This window comes from Phacochoerus africanus, chromosome 4, assembly GCF_016906955.1.
Source record: "Phacochoerus africanus isolate WHEZ1 chromosome 4, ROS_Pafr_v1, whole genome shotgun sequence".
NCBI classification, from domain to species: domain Eukaryota; kingdom Metazoa; phylum Chordata; class Mammalia; order Artiodactyla; family Suidae; genus Phacochoerus; species Phacochoerus africanus.
The window spans coordinates 137,174,626-137,201,193 of record NC_062547.1 but is presented as its reverse complement, the minus strand read 5'-3'; the positions used below and the strand labels follow the sequence as shown (position 1 = coordinate 137,201,193).

General features: G+C 58.9%; 1 protein-coding gene across 2 annotated transcripts; it reads left to right on the top strand.

The window, feature by feature from the left end:
- Positions 1 to 12,953: 12,953 nt before the first annotated feature.
- Positions 12,954 to 25,037, top strand: PITX1 (paired like homeodomain 1). Of its 2 annotated transcripts, none has more exons than XM_047778666.1 (4): positions 12,954 to 13,145; positions 18,722 to 18,958; positions 21,238 to 21,470; positions 23,496 to 25,037. In XM_047778666.1, exons 2-4 carry the CDS (start codon positions 18,790 to 18,792, stop codon positions 24,036 to 24,038), a joined length of 945 nt encoding a protein of 314 aa, XP_047634622.1. In that variant the 5' UTR covers positions 12,954 to 13,145; positions 18,722 to 18,789; the 3' UTR covers positions 24,039 to 25,037. The 2 variants fall into 2 exon arrangements, with proteins under 2 accessions (XP_047634622.1, XP_047634621.1); XM_047778665.1 differs by lacking the exon at positions 12,954 to 13,145 and adding an exon at positions 17,942 to 18,076.
- Positions 25,038 to 26,568: the final 1,531 nt, after the last annotated feature.

Sequence of the window (26,568 nt, the reverse complement as noted above, 5' to 3'; positions counted from 1 at the left end):
AAGAGAAGACAGCTGTGTTGCAGTTCACAGAGTCCCCAGGCAAGCCAGTCTCCTAGCACCGATCTGGAACCTGGAGAGAGTGCTCTCTGCGCAGAGTCACTGCAAAGATCGGACAAAAAGGGGATGCTGAAGCCTGCCACCTCCTGAACCGTGGTCCACAAGCAGAAGGAATGACAGCAGGCTGCGCTTCCTCCACTCCCTTTCTGCTCCTGGCTCCACCTCTAACTGCTGTGAGACCTCAGGGAAGCGCCCCCACCATCCCTGGGCCTCACTGGAATCACGAGTGACTTGTACAGGCCGTCTCTAAAGCCCTTTCTGCTCTGATGCCATAGGACAGATTCTGCGTCGGGGTCAACTACCGCAAGGAGCCCCCTCCCAGAGGTCGGCGCAACTCCCGACCCCATCAATCCAATGGGGGGAGGACGTGTTGGCAGAACCAGGGTCAAAGATGTCACCATCACTCACCTTTGGGAGCCTCGCCCCTCTCTGGGGACACAGGGACGCCTCTGGCTTCCATGTCTCATCTCGGCCGGCACCTGGGAGAAGGGAGTGCCCAGTCTGAGCCTTTACCACCTCCGCGCCTGGAGGCACAGAAAGCAAAGCGGCAGCGCCTGTGCTGCGACGGGAAGGCAGAGACATTTATAAATGACCCTCTTAGCTGTTTACGAGACACCTTCTGAGAGAAAGCAGAGGAGGAGAAATAAACTTGAAGTAGGGAGACCTGGCTGGTGCCTGAGATGTGCTTTGATAAGCCAGCTGCGCCAGCATTTCTCCTGTTTTTATGGCCACCTTTATGGCCCTGTGTTTAGGACCCTTTATCGGGGCCCGGAAGGAGAGAGGGAGCAAGATCCAAGGCAAAGAGCCTTCCCTGGCAACTCCACGAACAGCTCCCACCTCATCTGGAGATCAAGATAACTCCAGCTTTCCTCCCAGCCCAGCCAGCTGTCCCCCAGACACCCAGATCTGGCGTGGACCAGGAATTCCTGAGCAGGGCAGTAAATTTGCGGAGCCAGGCTCTCCCTGCGGTCCTGACTGCGATGCAGCCACAGGACAGCAGGGCCGAGGCTGGGAATGGGGTTCTCCTGAGATCACGAGGCAGCCCGCATCGGGACACTCTGCATTGCTTGTCCCCAAATCCACTGAAGTCAGGGCTCCTCCCCCAGCATCATCTGGTGCTCCCTGCTGGGCTGGGGCCCTACAGCTTCCCAGGGCTCCACCCAGGCTAAGGCTCATCCCCCTGAACTTTCCTGGATTATGTGATGGTTAAAAGTACGGGGGTGGGGGAGAGCTCCTCCATCAAACAACCGAGTTCTGAATCCCGGCTCCTCCCCTCAGTGCTCGGGGCAGCAACTTCCTCTGGGCCTTGGTGCCTTCATCCATTGAATGGCTGGCAGTCAGTCCTAACCTTGCAGGATGGGACACACAGAAGGAGCTCAGCACATGGGAGCTGCCTTCTCATTGGGTGTCTGGGTTTCCCGGCAGCAAAGGAGCCAAGAGGCCAGTGTTCCCTGTTCATCTCCCCAGACCGGCCATGCCCTGGAAGCCTCAGACCTTCCTCTCAGCCTCACCTCAATGACAGTGGCTGATCCCTGGCCCCATGTGTGTGGCGAACCTTCCTGGGCTCCTAACACGGGCCCCTGTGCCTGAGGGTGGGGGACAGTGTTAGAGTAATGGAGAAAGGCAGGGTCCTGATGCCCAGGGAGCCCACAGTCTGTGGCTCAAAAGAGACCCACGAATATAAGGTACACACGGGGCAAAATCAGGGATTGTGCCAAGGGAGCAGGACAGTAGATGCAAGCGTGATCAGGGGAGGGGGCGCTGGAGAAGCTGCTCAGAAGAGGGGTCTCCAGGCTGGGCCTGAATGAGTGAGGAGGAGTTTGCCAAAAGAAAGAGAAGGTGGGAGTCCTCCCCCGGTCAATGAATAGCTGGTACTGGGTAGCTGGTGAGCCCATGGAGGGGACGCAGGGACAGCAGAGGGTGACAGGAAACAGGGGACCAGCATCCACTTAAACGAGCCTCAAAAGGAGTTCCCGTCGTGGCGCAGGGGAAACTAATCCAACTAGGAACCATGAGGTTGAAAGTTCGATCCCTGGCTTCGCTCAGTGGGTTAGGGATCCAGCATGGCTGTGAGCTGCGGTGTAGGTCGCAGACATGGCTCAGATCCCATGTTGCTGTGGCTGTGGCGCAGGTCAGCAGCAACAGCTCCGATTAGAGCCCCTAGCCTGGGAACCTCCACATGCCGCTAGTGCAGCCCTAAAAAAAAAAAAGAAGAAGAAGAGCCTCGCGGGCAGGTAAAGGGTGTGGGAAGGTGTTTCGATGGCCCTGGAAGCAGCACTCTTGGATCACGAAGGAGGACAACAGGGAGGGTAGGGTCCAAGGGGAGACTAGACGAGAAAGCAGATGACGAGGCCACCGCAGGGGAAATACCCAAGAATCTGGCTCACTCGGGGCTGCCCCTGGGGGACAGAGATCCATGTGGCCAGACCACTGCACCCACAGCAGACCTGCATCCAAAGGCATCCCGGCGGCCTGAGCCAGGTGCCCAGCATGCAGCCCTGCTGTCTCTAGAGCCCACCTGCTACCGGGCAACCTGGGCACCTGACAGCACAGACATCCCATATGCGCCTCTCTTCGGCTCATACGACACCCAGGCCCTTGCTTCTGAGGTCCTTTGGAGGCAAAACGACATAGCTTTTCCTCCCTGCTCCCAGCTCAGCCCAGCCGCACCACCCTGCTCTAGGACCGTGCTTCTGGCCATGGAGGTCCGTGGGTCCCCTCCGCCACAGCCCTGGCTGGGCTCCAGCAGGACTCAGGACACACTCCTGGTTTCTTCCCCTAGCCAGTTTTGGGGGGGGGGGGTTCATTTGTTTAGGGCCGCACCCACAGCCTTACAAAAGTTCCCAGGCTAGGGGTCCAATTGGAGCTAGAGCTGCCAGCCTGCACCACAGCCACAGCAACACGGGATCCGAGCCACATCTGCAACCTACACCATAGCTCACGGCAACGCCCATTGAGCTGCTAACCCACTGAGCAAGGCCAGGGATCAATCCCGTGTCCTCAGGGATACTAGGTGGGTTGGTTACCACTGAGCCACGATGGGAACTCCGCCCCAGCCACTCTTGATCTCCCCCGCCAACGCCCTGGCCCCTGGCTCCCCACCTTTTCCGAGGTTCCCCCAACAACTCCTATTGTGTTCTGCAGGGACATACGCTTCACCCTCCAAGCAGAACCGCAACCTGGCCTCTTTGTTTTTAACAGTTTATTTTGAAATAATATAGATCCGCAGGAAGTTGCCCAGATAGGATAGACAGGCCTGTGCACCCCTCCTCGCTTTGCTCATGGTCACGTGACTGCCGTGCACCAGGAAACTGACGCTGCTTAAAGCCTGTGGCGTCTTGTCATTTTACCCCATGGGCAGTTACATGAAATCACCACCAGAATCCAGATACCAAACTGTTCCATCAGCCCAATCTTTGAGAGGGCTTTTTTTTTTTAGGTACATAAAATAAAACTTAAAAAATCAGTGTCTCGGATCCCCTATTGCAGTGCAGGCCGATGGCGACAGCTCCAATTTGACCCCTAGCCTGGGAACCTCCATATGCTGTGTGTGCAGCCCTAAAAAAGACCCCAAAAAGCCCAAAAACCCAAACCAAAACAGAACAATAAGTCAGGGAGTTCCCTGGTGGCCTAGCAGGTTAAAGATTCAGCATTTTCACTGCTGCGGCTCAGGTCACAGTAGTGACACAGGTTCAATCCCTGGCCCAGAAACTTCCATATTGTACGTATGTTACCAAAAAAGATAAAGAAAAGTGATTAGAATGGAGAATGGAGACTGAATTCAAGAGATTGAGCATCAAACAGTCCAAACTGGGGCAAAGAGCAGGTGGAGGAAAGGAAATGTTGCTTCCCCTTCCCACTCTCCTGCCACCCACCCCACCCGACAGCCGCCAGAGGGCGGAGAGCAAAACAGAAGCACGTGGGGGAGCGGGGGCCAGGGGGGCGGTACCCTAGATCCATGGACCCAGAACCAGGCTCCAGAAAGGCCAGGCTCGACATTCCTCCACGCCCCCAACAGGGTGAGCCACCAGCCTCCTGGGAACTGAGACAGCTTCCTCGACACATGCAGCCCAGCTGCCACCCAACGAGTCCCTTCTTCCCCATCGTGAAGGTGAAGGGGGCTTCTTTGTGGCCTCGCTGTTGCCACAGATGGACCCCAGGCCAGGAAGGGGCTCCATAAGGTTTCTGAATGAAGATGCGTCTATGATCCTGGAGAGTCCCTTCCCCTCCTGGGCCCTGAGGCTCCCAGCCCCAAAGGGAGGCACACGGCCAGGGAGGTCTGGATGATGACTGGGCGGGCCTGTGACACGGCTCTGGGAGGAGGCGAGCGCCCAGATGGCATCCACCAGGTGTCCCCACCACCGCTCCCCTGCAGCGGGCTCCTTGGAGAACACTGGGTGCATGGGCTGCAGAATCAAGGGGCCAGCATGAAGAGACAGAGGGAGGCACTGGGAGCTCAGGCCAGCCCTCTGTGTGGGGCCCAGGCTTCGGAGCCCAGGACCCCCCGGGCTGCCTCCACTCAGAAGGAGAGTGGCTCAGCCCTGGGAAGCCAGCGAGCCCATCAGCGAAGGCCAGGGTTTAGCTACCCCCAATGCCCACCACCACCACCGCCCCCATCTCCACTGCCACCCTCCCATTCACACCACCACAGCCCCATCCCCACTGCCAGCCCCCTATCTCCACCCGCCCAATTGCTGGACCTTCACCCCCAGCGCAGAGGAGAAAGCCCGAGCCCTTTGCTGTCCACCTCCCGCCCCTCCCCCAGACCCACCTCCACTGTCTCTTGCCCCCTTCCCACCATCCCAGAGCACAGCCCAGCTCAGGGCCCTTTCCCAGCTCACTCACTTCCCCAGGGAGATCCCTGGGCCCTTGTCCTGGCCTCTCCAGCCAGCTCCCAGCACCCCCCCCCCCCATAAACACTCAACTTACAGATTCCCCAGCACTCCCCACCCCCCACCTGCATATGTTTACCTCTGTGTCTGCACTCCCATTTGGCCTTTCTTTCTGCTGGAAGGGAATCCTGCCCACATCTCAGGACCCCATACAAAAGTTAGCTCCTCTAGGATCTCCCCTTGCGACTCAGCAGTTAACGAACCTGACAAGTACCCTGAGGACGCCGGTTCAATCCCTGGTCTCGTTCAGTGGGTGAAGGATCCGGCATTGCCGTGAACTATGCCGTAGGTCGCAGACGCAGCTTGGATCCCAAGTTGCTGTGGCTGTGGTGTAGGTCAGCGGCTGCAGTTCCAATTCGACCCCTGGCCTGGGAACCTCCATATGCTGAAGGTGCAACCCTAAAAAGAAAAAAAAAAGCTAGCCGCTCTGGAGAGCCTTCTCTGATTTGCCTTTCTCTCCATACTTCGCCTGACAGCTGCAGTAACCCAGGGGGGTCGGGGGCGGGCTGACCGAGCAGAAGGATCCCACATTCAGCTGAGAAAACAGAGGCCCAGGCAGGGCAAGGGTCCGGCCCAGCCGCCCCCCACCTCTCCTGTTCTGCCCTCCCCCTTTGGAGACCAAAGGCAGAGAGAAGGGGGAGGGGGCTGAAGGGAGTTCAGCCTGGGAATAGGCAGGTGTCACAGGCTCCCAGGTCTCATGCCAGATCAGCGCTGCCTCTCGGAAGCCCTGCCAAACATCCCGATCCCTAGAGGAAGAGGGACCTTGAGACGTGTGGACGTGCTGACCTCCAAGCCTATTCAGGTCCCCTCAGATGCCCCAACACCCAAGGGTTCCCGAGGAGCCCCAGCTCAGGGGGCAGGATGGCTGCCACCAGCATGGTCCCTGGCAGCCAGTGCAAAGCATGTGGGAGAGGACAGCGGGATCCTTCAGCAGAGGACTCGGGGTCCTTCGGCCGGGACAAGAACCCATGGAGCCTTCAGGCCGAGCTGCTCCTCCTTCCTCACTGTTTATGGCCCGCTGGAGGCTGCGCTCCCCTTTGTTCTGCCAAACAAACTCGCTCCAGGCTTCCAAGTCAGCCAGGGACTTGGCAAACATTTGTCAAGACACGTCCCGCACTCTGCGTTGGTCTCCTCGGCTGGGATCTGGGTTCTGTGCACAGACAAGCATTGCCCCTAGGACTCGCTGGGACCCCCTGAGGCGCCAGCTGCAGGCACACCAGGGCGGAGCCTGTCCATCCCTCAAAAGCCCAGCCTGAAATGCCACCCTGTCCTCCGTATCACACACTCCCCCCAGGGCAAGAATCCTGGCAGTCCCACAGCCACAGCGGGTGGCAGTGAAGTTGAGGTGTCTGGGAGAAGCCAGGAGGGAGAAGCTGTGTGCACTCAAGGTTGGGGGCTGGGGGATGGCGGCTGAGTATGAGCCAGAACCCAACACAGGAAGAAGGAAGGAGAGGTGGCAGCTCTGGCTCACCCGCAGCTCTGGCCACCCTGTGTCCTGAACTCCGGCTGGTACCACCTGGCTAGCTGAGGTCAGTGGGCCCTGATCAAAACCTCCAGGTGTGCAGGCAGCCCCCAGAAAGGAGGGTCCTCGGCAGAGGTAACTGCCTCGGATTTCACAGTCAATGTCAGGGAGCGGACAGACGGAGGCCTGTGCCAGATGGAGGCCCCAGGGGACAGAGTTGTCCTTAGAGGAGGGAATCTCTGGGCCGCAGTTTCCCTATATGCACAATGGAACCCAGAGAAGTGAGAGCTCCAGGGCAGACTCCCTCTAACACCCCAGCTCAGTGGGGAGGTCATTTCCTCCAAGAAGCCTGCCCTGAGCTCCAGGGTAGGTTTGCTGCCCCTGTTCGGTCACCCACAGCTCCTAACCTGCCCCACGTCTAAAGATGCATGCATCTTTGGAGTTCCCGCTGCGGCTCAGCGATAATGAACCTGACTGGTATCCATGAGGATATGGGTTTGATCCCTGGCCTTGCTCAGTGGGTTATCTGGTGTTGCCATGAGCTGCAGTGTAGGTCACAGAGATGGCTCGGATCTGGCATTGCTGTGGCTGTGGTGTAGGCCGGCAGCCTCAGCTCCAATTTGACCCCTAGCCTGGGAACCTCCATATGCCATGGGTGTGGCCCTACAAAATAAATAAATAAATAAGCAAGCAAGCAAGCAAGCAAGCATTCATCTTTAGATCCAATCCCTCCTGAAGGACTGCCCTGAAGTTGTCTTTGACCTCTGAGTTCCTGGCACTCCGCCCCCAGTGCCAGCACATAGAATGGGTATTGTTGAAATTGCCTGTGGGCAGAAAGAATGAAGCACAGCCTCCACTGTCCTCATCTGCAAAATGGGTAGCTAGCAGCTCCACAGTGCGAATAATGACTGACAAGTCAAGGGCCCAAAGAGCAGTAGTCCTTCTCCTGCTGCCTGGGGAAGGTTCCGAAGGCAGGCACCCAGGGCATTAATGCCAGGTTCCTCTGCGGTGGCAGGGACTCATCTCAATGGGCAGAGGCCTGGGCTGGCCAAGCAGGATCCCTTACCAAGACCTCAGGGCACTCACTCATGAGACATGCCTGCCAGGCCAGCACGCATCTTCTCAGCACTAGCATTTCCATAGGATTTGCAGAGAAGAGGGAAACGCAGAGGGCTTCAAAGCAGTCCACAGAGGACAAGGGACCACAAGTCCTGGGGATCCATCCAGCAGGGGCTCCTAGCCAGCCCTGCGCTGACCCCAGGACCTACCGAGGGCTTCTCCTGCTGAGCTCAGGGGCCTGTGGCTGAGCGCAGACCCTGTACACACGGCCATCCCTATGCATCGCAGCCCTGCTGGGCAGGATGTGGTGGCATCTCCCACTGAAGAGCTGAGAAAGTGCCCTCAAGTTCCCATGTTCTTTCCCATTCAGCCCTGGAAGTGGGGCTGGAGGGCTGCGGGGTGCAGCTTAGAGAGAGGCATGAGAGGTACAGGTCCCCCAGGGCCATCACAAGTCTGCCGTGTCCTCGCAGGGCAGGGCAGTTGGCCTGAGGGGCCCTGGGGAGAATGGCAGTCACCTTGCAGCCACCAGCCCTAAGCATCCAGGGTTCCCGGCTGTGAGGGGCGCAGCCCCACAACACCGAGGCAACATCAATATTTCATGGGCAGCTCCCTCCTGGCCTCCAATCGTGTTTTCAATTGTCATGAAACAATTCAGAATTTCCAACTCAGGGCTAATAGGCTGCCGTCGGCCCGTCAGCCAAGCAGGCAGAGGTAATTATTTTAAAAGCTTCTGACGGGACCACTCTCTGCGCCGGTTCCCCAAACTGTCTGTGTGCAGTAGTGGCTCCTGAACACCCTGTGTCCCCAGGCAGCAGCAGACATCCAGGAGGCTCCTGAGCGAAAGCCACAGAGCCTGTGAGGATGGCAGGCAGACCAGCCCTCCAGAAGGGTAAACTGAGGCCCTCTAAGGGGCAGCTCTGGAAGCAAGGACCTCAACTTCTCACCTTCGTGATTCCCATGCGAAGCGTGTAGCCTCCTGTGCTCCAGGCAAGTGGATGGACCGATGGACCAAGAAAAAGATGGATGGAGTGGCTGAGTGAATGATGTTGCATGAATCTGCTTCTCCATCACCTCCTCATCTCCATCCTCCACCACCCAGACAGAGAGATCTTCTAAAATATAAATCTGACTCGATCTCTCTGTTTAAAACCTTCACCTGCTCCTCTTTGCTTTCAGGAGAAAATCCCACCCTTCTCACCAGGATTGTGAAGCCCTCTGGTTTCCACAGAAAGCTCCAACTTCCTCTTTCCCCATTCCCTGCCTTACCACCTGTCTCAGGGCTATTCCCGCGAGGCAGGGGTAGGGGTGGAGGGGTGGGGATACTGCTGGCAAACTCAAGGCCTGTACGTCATTCAAGGCTCTTCGACACCAGGCAACACTGCGCTTCAATTATGGCTACGGCTTCCCCCATCTGCCTCCCTGGCTCAACCCAAATGAGCAGAAGCCATGCGTCTTTGTATCTCTGCAATCACAGGCACAGAAATATGTGCTCTCTAATCTTTGGCTGACTTGACAGAGGCCCGTCCAGGAAAGTTCCAGAGCAGAGCTCTTTCCATTATTCCATGTGAATGTTGATAGGTCTGCAATGGAAAAAATACATGAGATGCCCGAATGGGTTCTATTTTTGCTTTGGCTGCCAGGAAGCTCAAAGTGCAATATAATAGTGCTCAAATAAATTAATACCTTACCTGATCTAGGGGTTCCTCTCTACCTCCAGAGCCTCTACTTCCCTCCTCACAGATGAACAAGGGAGTACAATAGATGCTTTCCTTTGATCTATGGATCCATCTCTACATGTGAGTCAGTAGACTCTGAGCCTCCTCAGACTATCTGGTCGTCCTCCACCTCTTCCCATAGATGAAAGCAAGAACAATCCTGATGGACTTCAAATTCTTCCCAACCGAGCCAGGACCTCCCCATCGCACCAGAGTAAACTTCTCACCAACACCATCAGCAACCCTCTGCAAACCTTCATGGGGCAGGGACTTCAAGGTTTGGGAACCAACCCATTCCCCGCCACCAGCAGCTTGGAGGACGTGTTCCAGGACAGCAGCCAGTCTTCCTGGGGGCGTATGGGGACTATTCCCTAACATGGTGGTGCTCCCTGTCCCATCCTTCAGGGATGGAGCCTGTGACCCTAACCTGACCAATCACAGCCCTGAGTCACTCTTCCCCACAAAGTGATTGGTTCAGCAAGGGGCATGTGAGCTGCACCCAGCCAATCCGCACAGCCAAATTCCTTTGCTCCTCCTAGGGACGGCCCTGTGGCTAGCAGGAGAGGCTCAGCTCTGCTCTTGAGGCGCTTACAAGCAGTAGGGACAATAGATTTTTAATCAATCCAAACATAAATACTGATTTCGATACTAGTAAAATATAAGCTAAGAAGGGAGAGGACAGATACTGCTCTTACTAGATACTGAAATAAGAAATGCTGCCTGAAGAACTGCTGTGTCTTTCTACATAACTGTGGCTAAAGACATTTACCCATTGATTCAGGGATAACCTGTGTGACAAGTTCAGCTGAGAGTTTTGTACCATAGAGAAAAACTTCTGATGAGAAGCAGCATGGCAGTTTGGAAGGAAAGATTAAGCCAAGGCATCAGACAACTCCACTGACCTCTTTGGTTAGGCGCCTGGAAGCTCAAAGCTAAAGCGATACTCAGGTGCAAGGACCATATCACTTCTCTTCCTGGTGGAGCCCATTTCAACCTTCCTCTCACTAATGCCTGATGCCTCTGCCTTCAAAAGAGAAATGGGAGTTCCCGTTGTGGTGCAGCGGAAGCGAATCCAACTAGGAGCCATGAGGTTGCGGGTTCGATCCCTGACCTCGCTCCATGGGTTAAGGATCTGGCATTGCCGTGAGCTGCGGTGTAGGTCGCAGATGCGGCTCGGATCCGGCGTTGCTGTGGCTCTGCCGAAGGCAGGCAGCAACAGCTATGATTAGCCCCCTAGCCTGGGAACCTTCATATGCAGCAGGTGTGGCCCTAAAAAGACAAAAAACAAAACAAAAAAAAACAAAAAAAAGAGAGAGAGAGAGAGAAATGGGCATGCCCCAAGATGTCAAAACCTAAAGGGGAAAAAGCGAAAAAATTCTTTTTGGAAGAAGTGAAAATAAGATAAAAAAAAAAAAAAAAGATTTTTTACCTACTCCGTTCACCAAAAACTTTCAGGCTTTCAGGCCCTGGTCCCCCTCCACCCTTCCCCACCTGCCTGCCCAGCTTCCCTGATCCAAAACGACCAAGCAGTGAAGCAGAGGATGAGGGGCAGGTCTGCTAAATCAGAGAAGGAGCCTACTCTTGCCTAATTAAACCAACGTGACCACCCTGGGGAAAGAAGGAAACCAAAATGAGAGCAAACCCTTTTAAAGAGCAAAGCAGCCTGGCAGGTATCACCGCTTTGTGCCCGGCTGTCCACTCCTACACCAGGCCACACCCCTCACCTCCAGCAGCTCCTAGATTTCTCAAAGAGGCGGAAACTCTTATTATTCCCCCCTTTCACAGGTAGGGAAGCTGAAGCTGGAAGAGGTTATGTGATATTTACCCAAGGCCACACAGCTAGTAAGACGAGACAAGATCCTAACTCTGACTATCTGGTCTCAGAGGCAACTTTTTGGGTCCACAGGCTCCGCCTGTTAACAGGGGGTACAGAGAATCACATACATAAGCCCAGTCACCACAGGAACGAAACCCAGGAAATCGCTGTTGTGCAGAAGCAGAAAGATTCAATTTCCTGACATAGACACCGGAGGGAACGCCACCCCAGCTAGACACCTTTCGGGCCCTCCATACATAGTAAGGGCCCACTGGTTGTCTTTATGCTGGGAGATGCCCAGGCCCCAGGGCTGTTGGGGGAGGCTGCCTGAGACAAGGTCCGTAGCATCTCAGCTTAGCAGCCCAAGGGCCCAGACTGGCCAACAGACTGGTTTCACGCATAAATCGGCCAAACTCATGGCAGCAGGAGAAGCAGCGGCTAGAATTCCCGAAGGGCAGGGTCCAAGCCTGAGAGATTGCATTTCTGCCAGGCCGCCCCAGATCCACGTCTGAAATCACAGGCACTGGGGACCTGACTCTAACCCTTGACTCTTATGACCCCGTGTGCATTGAGCCTCACACACCTGCCAAAGAGAAGGTCCCCTGTTGAGGGTCGAGGGGAGGCTGTGGATTCCCCCAACAGCAGGACAGGGTGCAGGGACCACTTTAAGGGCCCTAGTGCCTCAGCCTCTGCACACCTGGGCCAGGCCAACTTTGGGTGTTAGGCAGAGGTCTGGGTTGTCCCAGTTCCCGGGCAAGGTAGCCCTGGAGACGGGGGCAGGAGGGCGCCAGGGCCGGAACAGGGCCGTGGCCTCTCCTGCAGCAGCTGTCGGCAAGAACCAGGCAGGGAGGCGCCGTCAGCAACGGCACCTCATGAAACATTGATGCCCAGCCGCCGCACTGCCATCTCCTGGCACCTTGAGCCAAAGAGGCAGCCCTGAGCCCCTTGGCCGTCGGGGGTCGGGGCAGGCTTGGCTGTCCTGTCCCTGGGGGTGGTCCCCAACAGATGGTCCGCCCGAACCTCCGTCCCATCCCACGGCCCCAGCAACAGCAGGCTCAGACAAGGCTTCACTCTGGCCACGGATGGAGAACCCAGTGGTCTGCGGATGGAGGCCAGTTCTCCTCAATCCGGCCCATCTCCCAGTAGCCGCCCACCAGGGACAGGCCAACCACGCGGCAGGGTTGAATCCTCCCTGTGAAAGTGGAAGGGCCAGGCAGGACCACCGATGGAGGGTGTGTGGGCAAGGGGCTGGGCAAGGGGCCCCAGCAGTCTGTCCTCCTGCGGTGGGTCTCCCATTTCCTCATCACTCCAGCCCCTGAGAAGGATGGTGGCAGGGGGATCCTCCAAGCTGAGCAGGTCAGCCGGTTGCCCCTCCCTAGGAACCTAGGAACCCCCTCTCAGTGCACGCGGAGAAACTCTAGGGTCTGTGCTCAAACCCCCTCGGCTGCCAAGCTCGGCGCAGTGGGCTCCTCTTGCCAACATGCAAGACCAGCTCCCTCCCGCCGGCTGAGCAGAAAGGGGGAAAAGCCGACTCTCCAAACCCCGGGTCAACCGTCTCCTGGCGGGACCCGGGAAATACCAACCAGACCCCCACTAAACGAGGTCGGGCTCGGGCCCCCACGTGCCAGATGGGAAACTGAGCCCAGGGAGAGAAAGTCCGTCGGGGCCGGGTGGGGACCCGCGGCGGCTCGGTCCGCACGCGGCGGGGCCCCCTCCTCTGCGCACGCAGTCCTGGGGCGCGCTCACCGGCCTCCGGCCCGGGCCACGAGCCGCGCAGACCCCAGCCTGCGCCCGGAGGAAGGCCGGGACCCCTAGCCGGCGGGACTGCGCGCCGCCCCCCTCCCCGCTGGTCCCACGAGCGCCTCGCTTCCCCTCCCCCCTTCCCGCCTCCCCAGCCCGTGTCCCCGCCTTCCCCGCGGGCGACGGGCGGCGGCAGCGACGGCGGCGGGAGGAGCGGGCCGAGCCGCGGCAGCCCGGTCCTTGCACGCTGGGATGTAGCGAACCAGAAGGAGCCGAAGCTGCGCGCAGAGCCAAAGACGCAGCTGGGTCCCGGGCTCCAGCCGGAGCCGAAACCTCAGCCAGAGTCCGTGGCGAGCGAGCCCGGAGCCGAGGAGCCGCCGCACAAGCCGCGCAGCCCGGTTCGGGTAAGAGGCATTGGGCTCGGCGCGCTGGGTCTCCGCGGTTTTGGGGCGCAAGGAGGTGGTGGCCGAGTTGCGCGCTGTTTGCTCTGGGAGGAGGTGAGGTCCAGCCGGTGGCGCGGGACTGAGCGCAACGTAAAGGCCAGGCGCCTTCGAGGCAGCTCCGGGAGTTCGTTCCTGCGCCCAGCGCACGATCACAGCTGCCATCGCCGGGCGCTACCTCACCTAACCCGCGGACCCACGCCACGTTTTAGCCTTGGGCACCCCAAGAGGGCAACAGTTTCGGGGCGAGGGCCCCAGCCCGGCGAAGGGTTACCCGGGCCACTGGGGACTTCTGAGAGCAAGGGCAAGCGAGAAGGCCACCCGCCGCTCCCCGATGCACCCAGGAATGGGGGCCCCAGCACTAGCGGAAGCGCTGGCCCCTCTGCAAGCCTGGGGACTTCGGCTTTAGCTTCGCGTCAAGAGGGTATTTTTCCTAAACGAAACCGCTTCGTTCATTCGTTCGTTCGGGTAGCTATGCCGCAGAAAAGCAGCAGACGTCGGCCGATGTCCCGCCTCGCACCCCAATGTCCCGCCGCATTGCTTGGAGACGCCCCCGGCCCAAGGCGGCCTGCCCTGGCCCGCGCAGGTCGGGCTTCTCCTTGCCCTGAGCGAAACCCAAAATGCTCTTCCGCAAAATCCAATAAAGACATTCCCGACGCCTCTCCAGGATCTGGGTGTTGACGCAGGGTTCCCAAGCTTAGAGCCGCTTCTCTAGAGCCGGGTTTCGGAATTCTGAAATTGACCAGCCTTCTAAATCTGAGCGGATTCGACGTGGTAAAGCGAGGGCCCCCCTGATCCAGATCGCAGAAATGGGAACCCCAGGTGGGCGCCCCGTGCCAAGGTTTTCCGATTTAGGAATGCCCTTGATCAAAATATTTGAGTCCACTTTTCCAAGAAAGTAAGGCTCAGGTATTCTTTTGGCATCCCTGTGACTTCTGGCAGCCATCAGGGCCAGAGGGAGGCAACCTATGTTGCTGTCCACTAGGCCAAGGAAACAGATCCAGGGTCATGACAAAAGCTAGAGGCGAAGGAGCAGCACTCGAGGGGGACGTGCTGGCCCTCTGCCTTTTCCTCAGACTGCTTTGAAATGCCTCATCTCTGCTCAGAAAAGGAAAAGAAGTGGACAGAAACGTACAGATCAGGCTTCCTGGACTCTAGGATGTATTGTTGACCTTCAGGCCAGGCTCAGAGTGCCCTTCTCTCAGGAAAGCAGCTGCTGGGAAGAGAAGGCTGTGTACAGCAAAAGCTGACCCTCTGCCTCCCAGTTTGTGGCAGCCATAGCCACTTGCCCAGCCTTCTCTTCCCTGGCTCAGCCATTCTCAGGAACCAAATAGCGACCGGTGGGCTCAAGGGAGCCCTGAGCCTGGAGAGCGATGGGCCCTACCAGCTGCTGACGGAGAGTTCTGAGTTTCATGCTCCCATCGGCACCCCCACTAAGCCCTCCTGCCTGAATACATCCCAGCTCTTCCCACCAGGACAAGCCACCGGGGAACCCCAATTGAAAGAAAGCCAACCAACGGGGACCTCAAAGCCTAAAGGAGCCAGTGATACCATTCCCAGCCTGTACCTGGGCACCCCTTTCCCCAGTCACCCAGTGAGTGCTTGTATTCAAAGAAACAAGAGTTTTTATTGGGGAGAGGGTGTTAGATCTGGCAGAAGGAGGTAGGTGGTCCAGGCTGCACTCCCCAGACTGGGTTTTCTAGTTTGAACTTCTCCACAGCCTAAGAGGCTTAGGGCTGGAATGTCCCAGAGAGTCTTGGATGGCCCCCGGGGGCAAGCCATGGCACATTCCTTTCCTTGTCCTGAAATCCCTTGATTCTGGTGCAAAGATTCAGGCAGGTACTCCCATGAGTGGGTGAGAGGATGCCCTCTAGGAGGACCCTCCAACCACCCTTTCCAAATAAAATTACTAAGCCGTTCTTGGGCACGGAGTCTGTTTTCTCTAAGTCCAGACTCTGGAAGGGTCCCTTTGGTGACTACCCCCCCAACAGCCCAGGCCCCTCTGCTGAGCCCAGCCAGGACTCTAAGCCCCAAATTTCCTGAAAGTCACAGAATCATTGCTAGCTCTGTGTGGCCTGGAGGGCTGGATGGGGCATATGGTTCCAGCTCCAGGAAGCCCCCTTCCCTCCTCTCCTCAGTGCCCATCGTCAAGTGAGGCAGAGGCTGAGGCAGCAGTGGGGATCAATCGATCGATCGATGGCTCCCCTGTCAGACCTGGGAACCGAGGGACAGTGTTTCAGTGTTGGTCAAAAGCCTTGCCCAAGATCACACAGCAAAGCCCAAAGAATGCTGAACCCCTGCTGTTACTCCTGAAAGAGTTGCCTCCTGTGTGTGTGTGTGTGTGTGTGTGTGTGTGTGAGGCATCTGAGTGTGCAAGAAGCCCCTATGCTGCCTGGAAGAGTGACCAGCGGAGGGAGTGGCTGGGGAAGAAGAGAGAGCGCCCAGGTCTCCAGCCAACACCCAGAATCAGGCCACGGCCTCCTCTAGATCTATCACTTCCTCGCCCCCGCCTCCTCAGTGCTGCCTAGCTCCAGCAGGGCAGACTGCCTGGCCAGCCCCCACCAGTCTTAGCCCCTCTCCAGGGTTCAGGGCCCCTGGGATATGGAGCTTCACCCACAAGAGTCTGAGGGCCTTTCCATCCACACAGCAGGCACCAAGATTTCCAAATATAGGGATTATTGTGACTGCCTGGAGCACTGCCAGAGGCTCAGATCAGAGGGGCACACAGCAGGTGCTCAATAACTGCATTAAATGCATCCGCAGTGAGGGTTACAAGCCCCTCTGAATAGCTAGAGCTCCAGAGTCACAAAACAGTTCCCATCCATGGAAAGCCTGACTCTTTAGACTCTCTGGGGAGTGGGGGGCTGTGACCCTCAGCCTCCGGCTGCCCACAGGCGACCATTCATTCCAGATCCCCACCCAGAGAGGCACGGGGCTTCCCACCTCGGCTTGACACTTAGGAGGCTCGGAACACACCCCTATCAGGCAGATTTTGTGCCAAACAGCATCAGTGTTCTGGGCCCCAGAGAGCTACCTATGTGACTGCAGCCGGCACTCCCCTGTGTGGGCAGTGTGTCTGTGTGTGCACAGCACATCTGTGTGGGTATGAGGGACAAATGAGTTCACGCATGCTTCTGGCACCCATGTGTATCCAGGCAGGCTGGGTGGCACACTGGCTCATCAGGATAAGGCAGCCGCACCGAAGGTGGTGTGTGAAGAGGTACCCCCGGCCTCCTGCAGCACCCGAAAAGAAAAACCTCCTTGAAAGGGGGTAGCTGCTGCTTCAGGAGATTCAGCCAAGAAACGTGCTAAAAGATGGGGCTGAGGGCAAGGCTGGACAGCCATACTTCCCTGCGTCTGTGTTCCCATCTCACCACCGCCCCCAACACTTATACCAAAACTATATTCATCCTGGGGGTCTCAACTTAGAGGACCTTCCCTTGGGGAGGACAGGGCAGGAGTTGCTGAAGCCTTCCCCCAACCCAAACTCCTGGGACGCATCCTCCCACTGGCCCCAGCCTCAGTCCAGGCCCCCTGTGCTCACAGGCACCCAAGGAAGTGTGCCTTCTCCCCCCAGAGCCAGAGCTGGGGGCCTTAGGTTGAGACCAAGGGAGGGAGAGGCAGGCCTGTTTCCACCCTGCCCCCGCCCCGCCCCCACAATCCTCACCGAGGAGGAGCTCAGGCTGGGGTGGAGGTGCCTCCCTCTGGCAGGGAGCCGGGTGAGGGCAGGGGCCGCAGAGCGTCTGCACAGCCATTCCCCAGCAGAGTCCCCAGGAGGACCCAGAGCGTACACTGGGCCCCGGGGTGAGGCGCTGGGCCTGGAGAGTACAAGTCCTGCCCCCCCCACCCCCACCCCCGCCATCCTGCCCAGTGCTGCTTCTGCCTGGTGGAACTGGTGGGCCGAGATGAGACATAGAGGGCAGCCTGGGGTCCAGCTGTGGCCAGAGGAACAGAGCAGGGTCACACCCTACCACCCCAGCTGTCACCTGTTTGCTCAAGACTCCGACATCTCAGGGCCAGTTACCCATTGCTAAGCAAAATCCTTCACCAAACTTCCCTGAGGCAGGAGGACTGGGGAGGAACTGATTCTTCGGGCTGAGAAGCGGACCATCTCTGCCTGTGCTCAGAGAGGGCCCAATGGAGCTGCAGCTTAGCGACCAAAAGGCCCAGGAGACAAACTCCGAGACCATCCCAGGCTTCCTGGGCTGCTGGCCTAGGTTTGCAAACTGTAGTCACCTGGCCTGCCAGGTCTGTGCCTGCAGTTCTGGGCAGCCAAAGTGAGGTCCCAGGCCCTGGGAACCTGCCCTGAAGGGGGTCAGAGGCCCACCCCGTGGTTGCCACGGCCAGAGCCAGGCAGATTCGGTGAGCCCACTGAAAGGGCAAAACAAGGAGAGAGTCCTCTGGAAGGGGATGTGGGGCCTGGCAGGGCTCTTGGGGTCTCCTGCTGCACTCGCCAGCGGCCTGGAGCCAACAGAAACGTTTCGTCTGATTAGAAGCCATCAGTTCTATCCCAATCCCGGAAAATTGACTGTGGTGCAGAGGGGGGAGGCCTGAGAAGCAAGCCGCCTTGGGGGAGAGGGTCCAAGCTAATTAGGAGGCAGCATCCGGGGGCCCATTAGAGCGCGGGCTGCTGTCACTCAGCCTGGCTCGGGTCCCGGGAGAAGAGGCCGGGAAAGGAGGGGCCGGCGGCCCCTGGACGAGGACGAGGCTGGGAGCTGCCGGAACGAGCCCCGGGCTCTGCCCCCGCCCTGGCGCTGGCTCGCCGGCGACCGGTCGGTGCGATCCTGTTCGGTGAACATTCACTCGGCCTGGGCTGTTCTCGCCGGGGACTCGGGACTTCGAGGCGGCCCAGACTGGAGTTGATTCCGAGCGAAACAAGTCATTTGGGGCTTGAGGTGGGCACGAGCCGCGAGGGGCTAGCAGGCCAGATGCGTTTCTTTTGTGCGGCCGAGGGAGAACTCGGTGTGTCACCGGGGGAAGGAGGGTGAGGCGCGGCGAAGCCGCGGGAGGGGGGAGGCGGCGGGAAGGTGGCTGCGGAGGGGGAGGGCGCGGGTGAGGCCGGGAGGGAGGGAGGGAGGGCGGGCGGGCGGCCGAGAGGGCGCGGCGGCGCGGGCGGCTCGGGGCTGGATTCCGCCCGCGCTCCCTCGCTCGCTGCTCCTTCCCTCCCTTCCTCCCTCCCTCCCTCCCTCCCTGCCCCCTCCCACCCCGGCCCACCCCACCCACCACCCCTGGCGCAGGGACTGCTGGAACCTGGCGGTGCGCGCTGTCGCTTTAAGACAGGCTCTGCCGGCGCGGTCCGGAGCCTTAGAAACCGGCCCCGGATCGGGAGCCGGAGCCGGGGCCGGGCGGGCGGCTGAGGCCCGAGCGGCGGGAGCGCAGCGCGGAGCGCGAAGCCGGGCCCCCGGTCGCGAGAAACCGCTGCCGCTGCCGCCCGCCTGGCCCCGCAGCCCCGGGCGGTCCATGGGGCGGGCGCGGTGTCGCTGCGGGCGCGGGCAGCCCTGGGGGGCAGCCGCTTAGACGCTGCGCTCTCGTTCTCCCAGGTCGCAGCCAGGGCGGCCGGGTGCCCCCAGCCCCGGCCCCCGGAGCGCCCGCCACGGTCCCCGCTTCCATGGACGCCTTCAAGGGGGGCATGAGTCTGGAGCGGCTGCCGGAGGGGCTCCGGCCGCCGCCGCCGCCGCCGCACGACATGGGGCCCGCCTTCCACCTAGCCCGCGCCGCCGACCCCCGCGAGCCTCTCGAGAACTCCGCCAGCGAGTCGTCCGACACGGAGCTGCCAGGTAAGCGCGGCTGTCTGCGAGGCGCGCACGGAGCCTACTCCGCAGGAGGGCGCAGGGAGCCAGGAGCAGGGCCTGGCACCCGCGCCGCGCAGGCAGGCTCGCTCTACACCCCAGGAGCGTCGGGATCTTTCCTTTTCCCGTTTTGTACCTGAGGGTGAACGCGGAAATGTACACACTTTAAGAAGCAGAAATCTAGTGCTTTCCGAAAGCAGTTCCATGAGATCCCCACGCTCCAAGTGACCGGCAGATGCAGAAACCTACGACCGGAGAGTCGGACTGACAGCCCCTCTTGATCAGGAGCAAATAGAACGGGGGGGGGGGGAGGAAATTGGGTGACAGGGGTCGCTCGGACCGAAGGAAAAGAGCAGATCAGAAAGGAATGGGGCGGTGGGCGAAAGAAAGTGCCCAGGAAAGCAGAGTGGGCGACTGCCTGCGAGAGGGAGAGACCCAAGGGCAGGGGTGGCGGGAAAAGTGAGAAAAGCAAACAGGGAGTAAGAGAAACAACCTAAGGTAACAGAAAAGGAGAGGACAGCGAGGGCGAGCGGGCCAAGGGGCTCGGCCCGGCTCCGGCGAGGACCCCCTAAGCCAGGGATCCCGGTCCCACGTGCGCCGCCGGAGCCCGGAGCCGCCAGGCCGCCCAGCCAGGGCTCCAGCTCGGCTCAGGCACGTCTCCCTCCGCGCTACCTTTTTGTCCCGGCTCGAGCTTTATTCCCCGGCCGCTGCTGGGCCGGCGATGGGCGGCGCGGGCCGTGGCGAGGTTAGTACCCGGCCCGGTCCTGGCTCCCGAGTCTTCGAATCGCTCGCGGTCTTGACTCCGCGCCGCCGCCCTGCTCCCTGCTCTCCCGGCTACGGGCGCCTCTTCTGCGTTCATTTCTTAATCCACCGCTGAGTGTTTCTCTACGCGTTTTTAATCTCTATTTGTTTCTGTTTTGCATCCCTAAGTGACTTTCTCTGAGAGGTTCTGTTGCTTGGTTAAAAAGTAAGCAGCGCTGGACTGTACTTTTGTTTTCAAAAGTTTTAGGCGTGGGCTTGGGTTGGTTTTTATTTTTAAAGCTCAGAGAAATCGTTACGGATTGCTTTTAACAACCAAGTCTATGAGGATAAACTTTAAAATTTAAGTGTATTTTTCAGTATAGAAAGAATTGCTATCCTAAGTACATTTCTCCGGAATTTTAAAATATCTGCATGCAACGTTATTCTTCGAGACATTTTAAAAATTCAATCCAAAATGGCGCGTTTGTCCAGGATTTTCTCAAAGTCCATTTACAGGGGTGTGATTTGGGGAATTTAAGTTATCTAACTAGAGTGTTGTATTTCTCTGGGATTTAAAAATTACCTCTAGAAGAGCATTATTGGGAAGGGGTTAAAAAAAAACTATCTACAACAGTACCTTGATTTTTTTTAAAGTCCCAGATAAATAAATGCCTGTGTCTGCCTGGAGTTTATACATGTACAGCACTGTATTTAGTTAGGGATGTGTTTGCACGGAGGTTTCTGGCTTCTTAATTTGCATTTGCTGTGTTTCTACCTGCCTATTTTTAAGAGTGTGTGACCCTTTCTAATGTTTTTAGGCATAGAGCTGTGAGCTTTCCTAGGCTTCTGTGTTTTGTTTTTAAATTCTTTTTCTTTATGCTTCGATGTTTCTATGACTGCATGTGTTTTGTGTAGCTTCAAAGAGAGAGAGGCAGAGCCCCAGGGTCACTTAGACAGAGCCTGTGGGTCTGGCCTGCTCGGCTGCCGCCAGAGGGATTTTCTGGGCCTTGAGACGTGGGGCCTGGAGCTGAGGCCGAGAACCGGCCGGTGCAGTGCCTGCCCCGTGGGACTCCCACACAGCCCTGGGGAGAAGAGGGTGGAGAGCCTGCAAACCACTGTCTGGCTCTCGCCCTGCCAACCGGATAACTTCAACTTCGGGCTAGAAAGATCTGACCCTCTGCCTAGAAAAGCAGAGCTCCCCTCTGGCTTAGAACTCCAAGAACCCTAAAAATGTACATTCGCGAGTGACATCAGCAGTAGGGATCGAGCAGGAGCCGAGCTGTGAGAGCAGGCCCTGCCCAGCTAGGACCTAGGCCCAGGGCTCCAACTCCTGGGCTCTTCTCCCAGACAAGCCGGGCCAGAGGTGACTACTGACGTCCGGCACGGGCGGGCTCTTTCTAATGGGGACAATTCCAGGGCCCCTGGCGGGAGGGCGGCCGCTGAAGGCCGGCGCTTCGGTGGAGCCGGGACGGGGTGCAGAAGGGCATAAGCCCGAGGTGACCGATGCCCCATCCTGCCCGCTTCAGAGAAGGAGCGCAGCGGGGAGCCCAAGGGGCCCGAGGACAGCAGTGCGGGCGGCGCGGGCTGCGGCGTTGCGGAGGACCCCGCCAAGAAGAAGAAGCAGCGGCGGCAACGCACGCACTTCACAAGTCAGCAATTGCAGGAGCTGGAGGCCACGTTCCAGAGGAACCGCTACCCGGACATGAGCATGCGGGAGGAGATCGCTGTGTGGACCAACCTCACCGAGCCACGCGTGCGGGTGAGCGCAGGGCGTGTGCCTTAAGGGGACCGGCGCCGAAGGCTGCCGCCGGTCCAGCGCAGCCCTTGAACGCTTAGATCGGCGCTCAGACTATTCCTCTGTCCCACCACTTAGACCTGCTCCCTCCCTCCACCGGAGGATCCGGCCGGGGTCTACCCAGCCGCCGCTGAGCCGTTTGGTGCTTTCGCGCCTCGGCTGCTGCCGCCTCGGATCCCTCTGACCCGCATCCTTTGTGACCCTCCGGCTCTACCGCAGCCCCTCGCCCAAAGACCTGTGGCCCCAGGGGACTTTCCCCAGCCCTGTAGAGTCCGGGGGCCCCCCTCGGATGTTGCCGCCCTAGACTGCGCAGAGGATTCCCCGCCGCTGGCGATCTCGGAGCAGCTGGCACCTTCCCGAGAAAACGAAAGGGAAAGGCAGGTCCTGCCTGGCAGCTTGAGAGAGGCCGGATAAGAGCCTAGGCCTGGGGCGGGGGGTCTCAAAACTTCCTGGAGCAGTGGTCCCATCTGCAGTCGGTTTCTCCAAAACCTTAAGATACTCTTCACCTGACTCTTTCTCAGCCACCAGCCAGTCTGGAGCTGGACCCTTTCCCTAAGGGCTGGGATCAGGTGGCGGGTGGGGAAGCAGCTCTGGTGGACTGGTGGACCAGGGGCTCTCAGGAAGAATCCTTTTGGAGACGTAAGGTCTCCGACCTGAGATGGGACTACACCCTCCCTCTTCTCACCCCTTGGTTACTCGTGAAAACGTACATGACTTTCCGGCCAGAGCAGCAAGAGAAGCATTTCTTCCCTGGGTACTGCAAATATTTAATCCGATACTGGGAGCACGTCCCAAGCTAAACCAAGGTCCCACCTGGCCCACAGAGTCCCTGCTAAAAGCCCAGCTCTCACCCCTCCCCAGTTAGGCTGACCAGCCCAGTGTGATAGGGAGTGAAGACAGCACTCAGTAATCCTGAACTCACTAATCCTGCCAGGGCTTGATGTTAGCAGGGCTGGAGTGGGGGTAGAATCAGCAGCGGTTAGTGCTGGCTATGGGGAAGGCTGAGATGCAGGAGACTGGCAAGCTAGCTCGGGAAACAGCGCAGGGCTGGAGGAGGGCTGGCGAGGGCAAAGGAGTACGGAGGATAAAGGAGGATCGGGCGAGGATCGGGTGTTGGGAAAGAAGAGGTTCTTCCTGCATTTCGAGGGGCGGGGGGGGGGGGGGAAAGGTGGAGGGGGAGAGTAGAGAGAAACCAGTACGTAGTGAAAGGAAATTAAATATTTGCAGGAAAACATATTTGGTATACACTTAGGTGGCAGGAAAGAAATTAAATCTTTAAGGGAGAGGCAAAAGGATCGAGTATTTCAGAAAAATAATCAACTATTTAAGAGACATAAGGAAGGTCAGAAAGAAGGAAAAAACTAAACATTTGGAGGAAAAGCAAAAGGATTTTTTTTTTAATGGGGGCTAATGAAGAAAAATGAGCTGCTTGAAGAAGAAAGAGGTTCCGATAGCAGGGCGGACCAAACGAAAATAAACATTTGGGGCAGAAATAAGAATATCAGATATTGCCAATAAAAATGGAAACAGACTATATGAGGAAGGGAAAATAGACTGAAGAATGAGAGGAGTCGCATATTCCTAGAGGTAGGGAAGAAAACTACCTTTCCTATTTGAGAGAAGAAAAAGGATGGAATATCAAAGAGATAGATGGGGAGCCGATGGGGAAAGAAGGCAGAAGATAAAGTGGTCGAGAGGAAGCCAGAAAAATATTTGTCGGGGGGAAAAAAAAAAAAGATCCGTATTAGGAGAAGAAACCAGATTTAACTGGGGGAAAGGAACAAAGATCAGAAAAAGGAAAAGATTCTCGTATTTTCTGGGGACAGGGAAGGAACCATCATGGAGACAAGGCAGGGGCGGAAATCTGAAGGAAAAGAAACTATTCGAAGAGAAGGAAGCTGGGCCAGGGCTCGGGGTGGGGCGGGGGGAAGCTGCAGGCGCCTTCCCGCCCTCGGCAGCCCTGACCCTTCTCCTGTCCCCCTCCCCCAGGTCTGGTTCAAGAACCGGCGAGCCAAGTGGCGCAAGCGCGAGCGTAACCAGCAGCTGGACCTGTGCAAGGGCGGCTACGTGCCCCAGTTCAGCGGCTTGGTGCAGCCCTACGAGGATGTGTATGCCGCTGGCTACTCCTACAACAACTGGGCCGCCAAGAGCCTGGCGCCCGCGCCGCTCTCCACCAAGAGCTTCACGTTCTTCAACTCCATGAGCCCGCTGTCGTCGCAGTCCATGTTCTCGGCCCCCAGCTCCATCTCCTCCATGACCATGCCGTCGAGCATGGGCCCGGGCGCCGTGCCCGGCATGCCCAACTCGGGCCTCAACAACATCAACAACCTCACTGGCTCCTCGCTTAACTCGGCCATGTCACCGGGCGCCTGCCCTTACGGTACACCCGCCTCGCCCTACAGCGTCTACCGGGACACGTGCAACTCGAGCCTCGCCAGCCTGCGGCTCAAGTCCAAGCAGCACTCGTCGTTCGGCTACGGCGGCCTGCAGGGCCCGGCCTCGGGCCTCAACGCGTGCCAGTACAACAGCTGACCGCCCAGACGGGCCACGCGGGCCGGCGGCCGGCAGGGCGCCGGGGCCGGGGCCGGGGCCGGCGCCGCCGAGGACCTGGCGCCTGCGCGGCCCCCTGCTCCCCACCTCCCCACCTCTGGCTTGGTTTTGTGTTTGCTTTCCTGGACCCCACTCAGCCCTCCAAAACGAGATAAAACGAAGCAAAGAGACGTCGGAGAAAAGTGCCGCGAAAAAACGGATGAGTTGCAATTTCCCTGGGGATGGCGCGGGTGGGACGTGTTCGCTCGCTCGGGCAGGGCGGGCCACTCCGCGGAGGGGACGCGGCGCGGGAGGCGCGGGGCCGTGACCGGAGGCTCGAAGGGGGCGCCCCCGTAGCCCGCGTTCCCGCGGCGCTGGACCCGGACTGAGCGGCCCGCGCCTGAGAACTGGAGCGCCGAGCCCGGGCCAACCTGGCCCCGGCCGGCCGGGTGCGAACCTAGACGCCCCCTCCGAGCTGGGCCCGGCCGAGCGTACCTTAGCTCGATCCGGATCCAAGTTGGAGCGGGCGTCGGGCCGGGGATCACTGTACCCAGCCCAGGGTCCGGGACTCGTCGTGGAGCCGCACCAACGGCCCCGGCGCGCCTGGAAGAGCCCTCGCCGGGAGTCCTATTTTAAGGCCACGGAGCTGCAGCTGGCGGTGCGGACGAGGCGGGAGGGTGCGGAGGGTTCGTCTCTGAGCCTCCAGCCCCCGAGCTTCGCCGCCGGCCCAGGCCCTCCGCTTGGCTCCCGGGCTAGGAGGTGGCCTTCCCGTCCCAGCGAAGAGCCCCCTCCTCACCGCCCGCTGTGCAAGAGTCGAGCCGGGAGAGCTCGGGGCGCGGCCGGGGCCCCACGCCGCGCCCACTTTGCACACCCGCTCTCCGGCCCGCGTCCCTGTTTACAGCGTCCCTGTGTATGTCGGACTGACTGTATAGAATTATAAATCTGTCTATATCGACTAGTTCATGTACGTCTATTAAAACCATAGTACGAGCGTGCTAACCACTGCCGAGCTCTGACTGCTTCATTGGGCCGAGGAGAGAGGAGGGTTAGAAGGGGAACTGCGTTCCCTTCCCGTGAGGCCTACGGATAGGAGGGAAGAGCGGAGGCCAACCCCGCCTGGGGACCCCTACCGCCACTCCCCTAACCTTTCCGGACCTGTACATCCCCGATTCCTTGAGGGCACCCATCGGGCGCTCTGAGCTCTCTGCGAACGAACACCGGGTACGCATCTATTGAGCCGCTCGGGGTCTCAGCGCTGCTGCGCTTGCCGCCCTACCCCGACCACCCGCCCTTCCCAGGCCTCAGGAATCCGAAGGCTCTTCCCAAACTGGGTCTCTAGGGACCCTCCAGGCTTTTAGGGTGCCACGCTGTCTGTGTCTCCCGGGAGCGTAGGGGTGGGGGACCCTGAAAGCCTCCTTAGGCCCAGGGTTGCCTTTTCTCCTCTAGGCCGGGTACCCCCACCTTGAGCCCCGCTCTGGCTGTTCCAGGAGGATGGGGGGCCGGAGGGGTGGGGGGCGGGTGCTGGATCCGCCAGACTCTAGCTAGGGCCTCCCTTGGCTTTTCCGCATCGAAATCCCACCCAGGGGCATGTGGCTGTTCCAGAGAAGGTGTCCATCACACAGAGCTCACTTCTCACTTCGCCTCCATCCCAACAATCGGTGGCTCCCGCCGTCACCACCCTCCCCCCCTTCCCCGCCCGGAGTTTTGGAAACTACTGAACAAGACCAGCCTGTAAACCGCCTGTAAAATTCTGCTTCCCTTAAGTAAGTCACTTCTAATGGCAAAACAAAATGTTTGCAGCTGCAGCGGGGGAGGAAGGAGGGGTGGTTATCCTGCTTTAGAATCACCTTGTGATTGGCACTGCCCTGGAGCTGGACCCAGGCAAGCCCTAGTTGAGAGTAGGGCACAGCCATGGGCTTAGTCACCAGCGAATAGCTGAGGAGTCCTGGGGACATGTTCCCAAACCACATCAGCACTGCCTCTGAGGTCAGGAGTGTCATCCCTGCTATACGGATGACCGGACCAAAACCCTACCACACCCTGCACTGGGCCAAGGTCATACGCCTTCCGAAGCCAGGCATCTTCTCACCTTCAGGGAGGAGTGAGGAGGGGTCCTTCTGGAGGACAGCCCTGCCTGATGCTGTGGGGTTCTGAGGAGGACGGGGCCAGATACACTGGCTGGAGGAGGGAGGTGGGGGAAGGGAAGGTTGGGCAGGGGGCTGGAGCCAGACCACCCCTCCCCCAGCGGCTCCAGTCCAGAGCTCCGACCCCTCGCTCTCTGGAAACATAAACACAATCACATCTGGACGCAGAGTGCCTCACACATCTGCCAAGGCCAGGGGGGCCCTGGTCTCAGCTGAGGGCAGGAGGCAGGCGAGACCTGGAAGGAGGTGGGGCAGGAGGGGAAGGCGGCTCGGAAAGTCAGGCCCAGCCTCAGGTGAGAGCAGGGCCAAAGCCAGGCTCTGGGGGAGACGTAATGTGGCTGCGGGGGCTGCAGGCCAAGCAGCTGCAGGCAGCAGGAAGGGCAAAAGCA

Coding starts and splice junctions, on each gene's coding strand:
- PITX1 (XM_047778666.1), top strand. CDS start 18,790: ATGGACGCCTTCAAGGGGGGCATGAGTCTGGAGCGGCTGCCGGAGGGG. Junction 18,959..21,237: donor GTCCGACACGGAGCTGCCAG/GTAAGCGCGGCT, acceptor TGCCCGCTTCAG/AGAAGGAGCGCAGCGGGGAG. Junction 21,471..23,495: donor TCACCGAGCCACGCGTGCGG/GTGAGCGCAGGG, acceptor CCCCTCCCCCAG/GTCTGGTTCAAGAACCGGCG.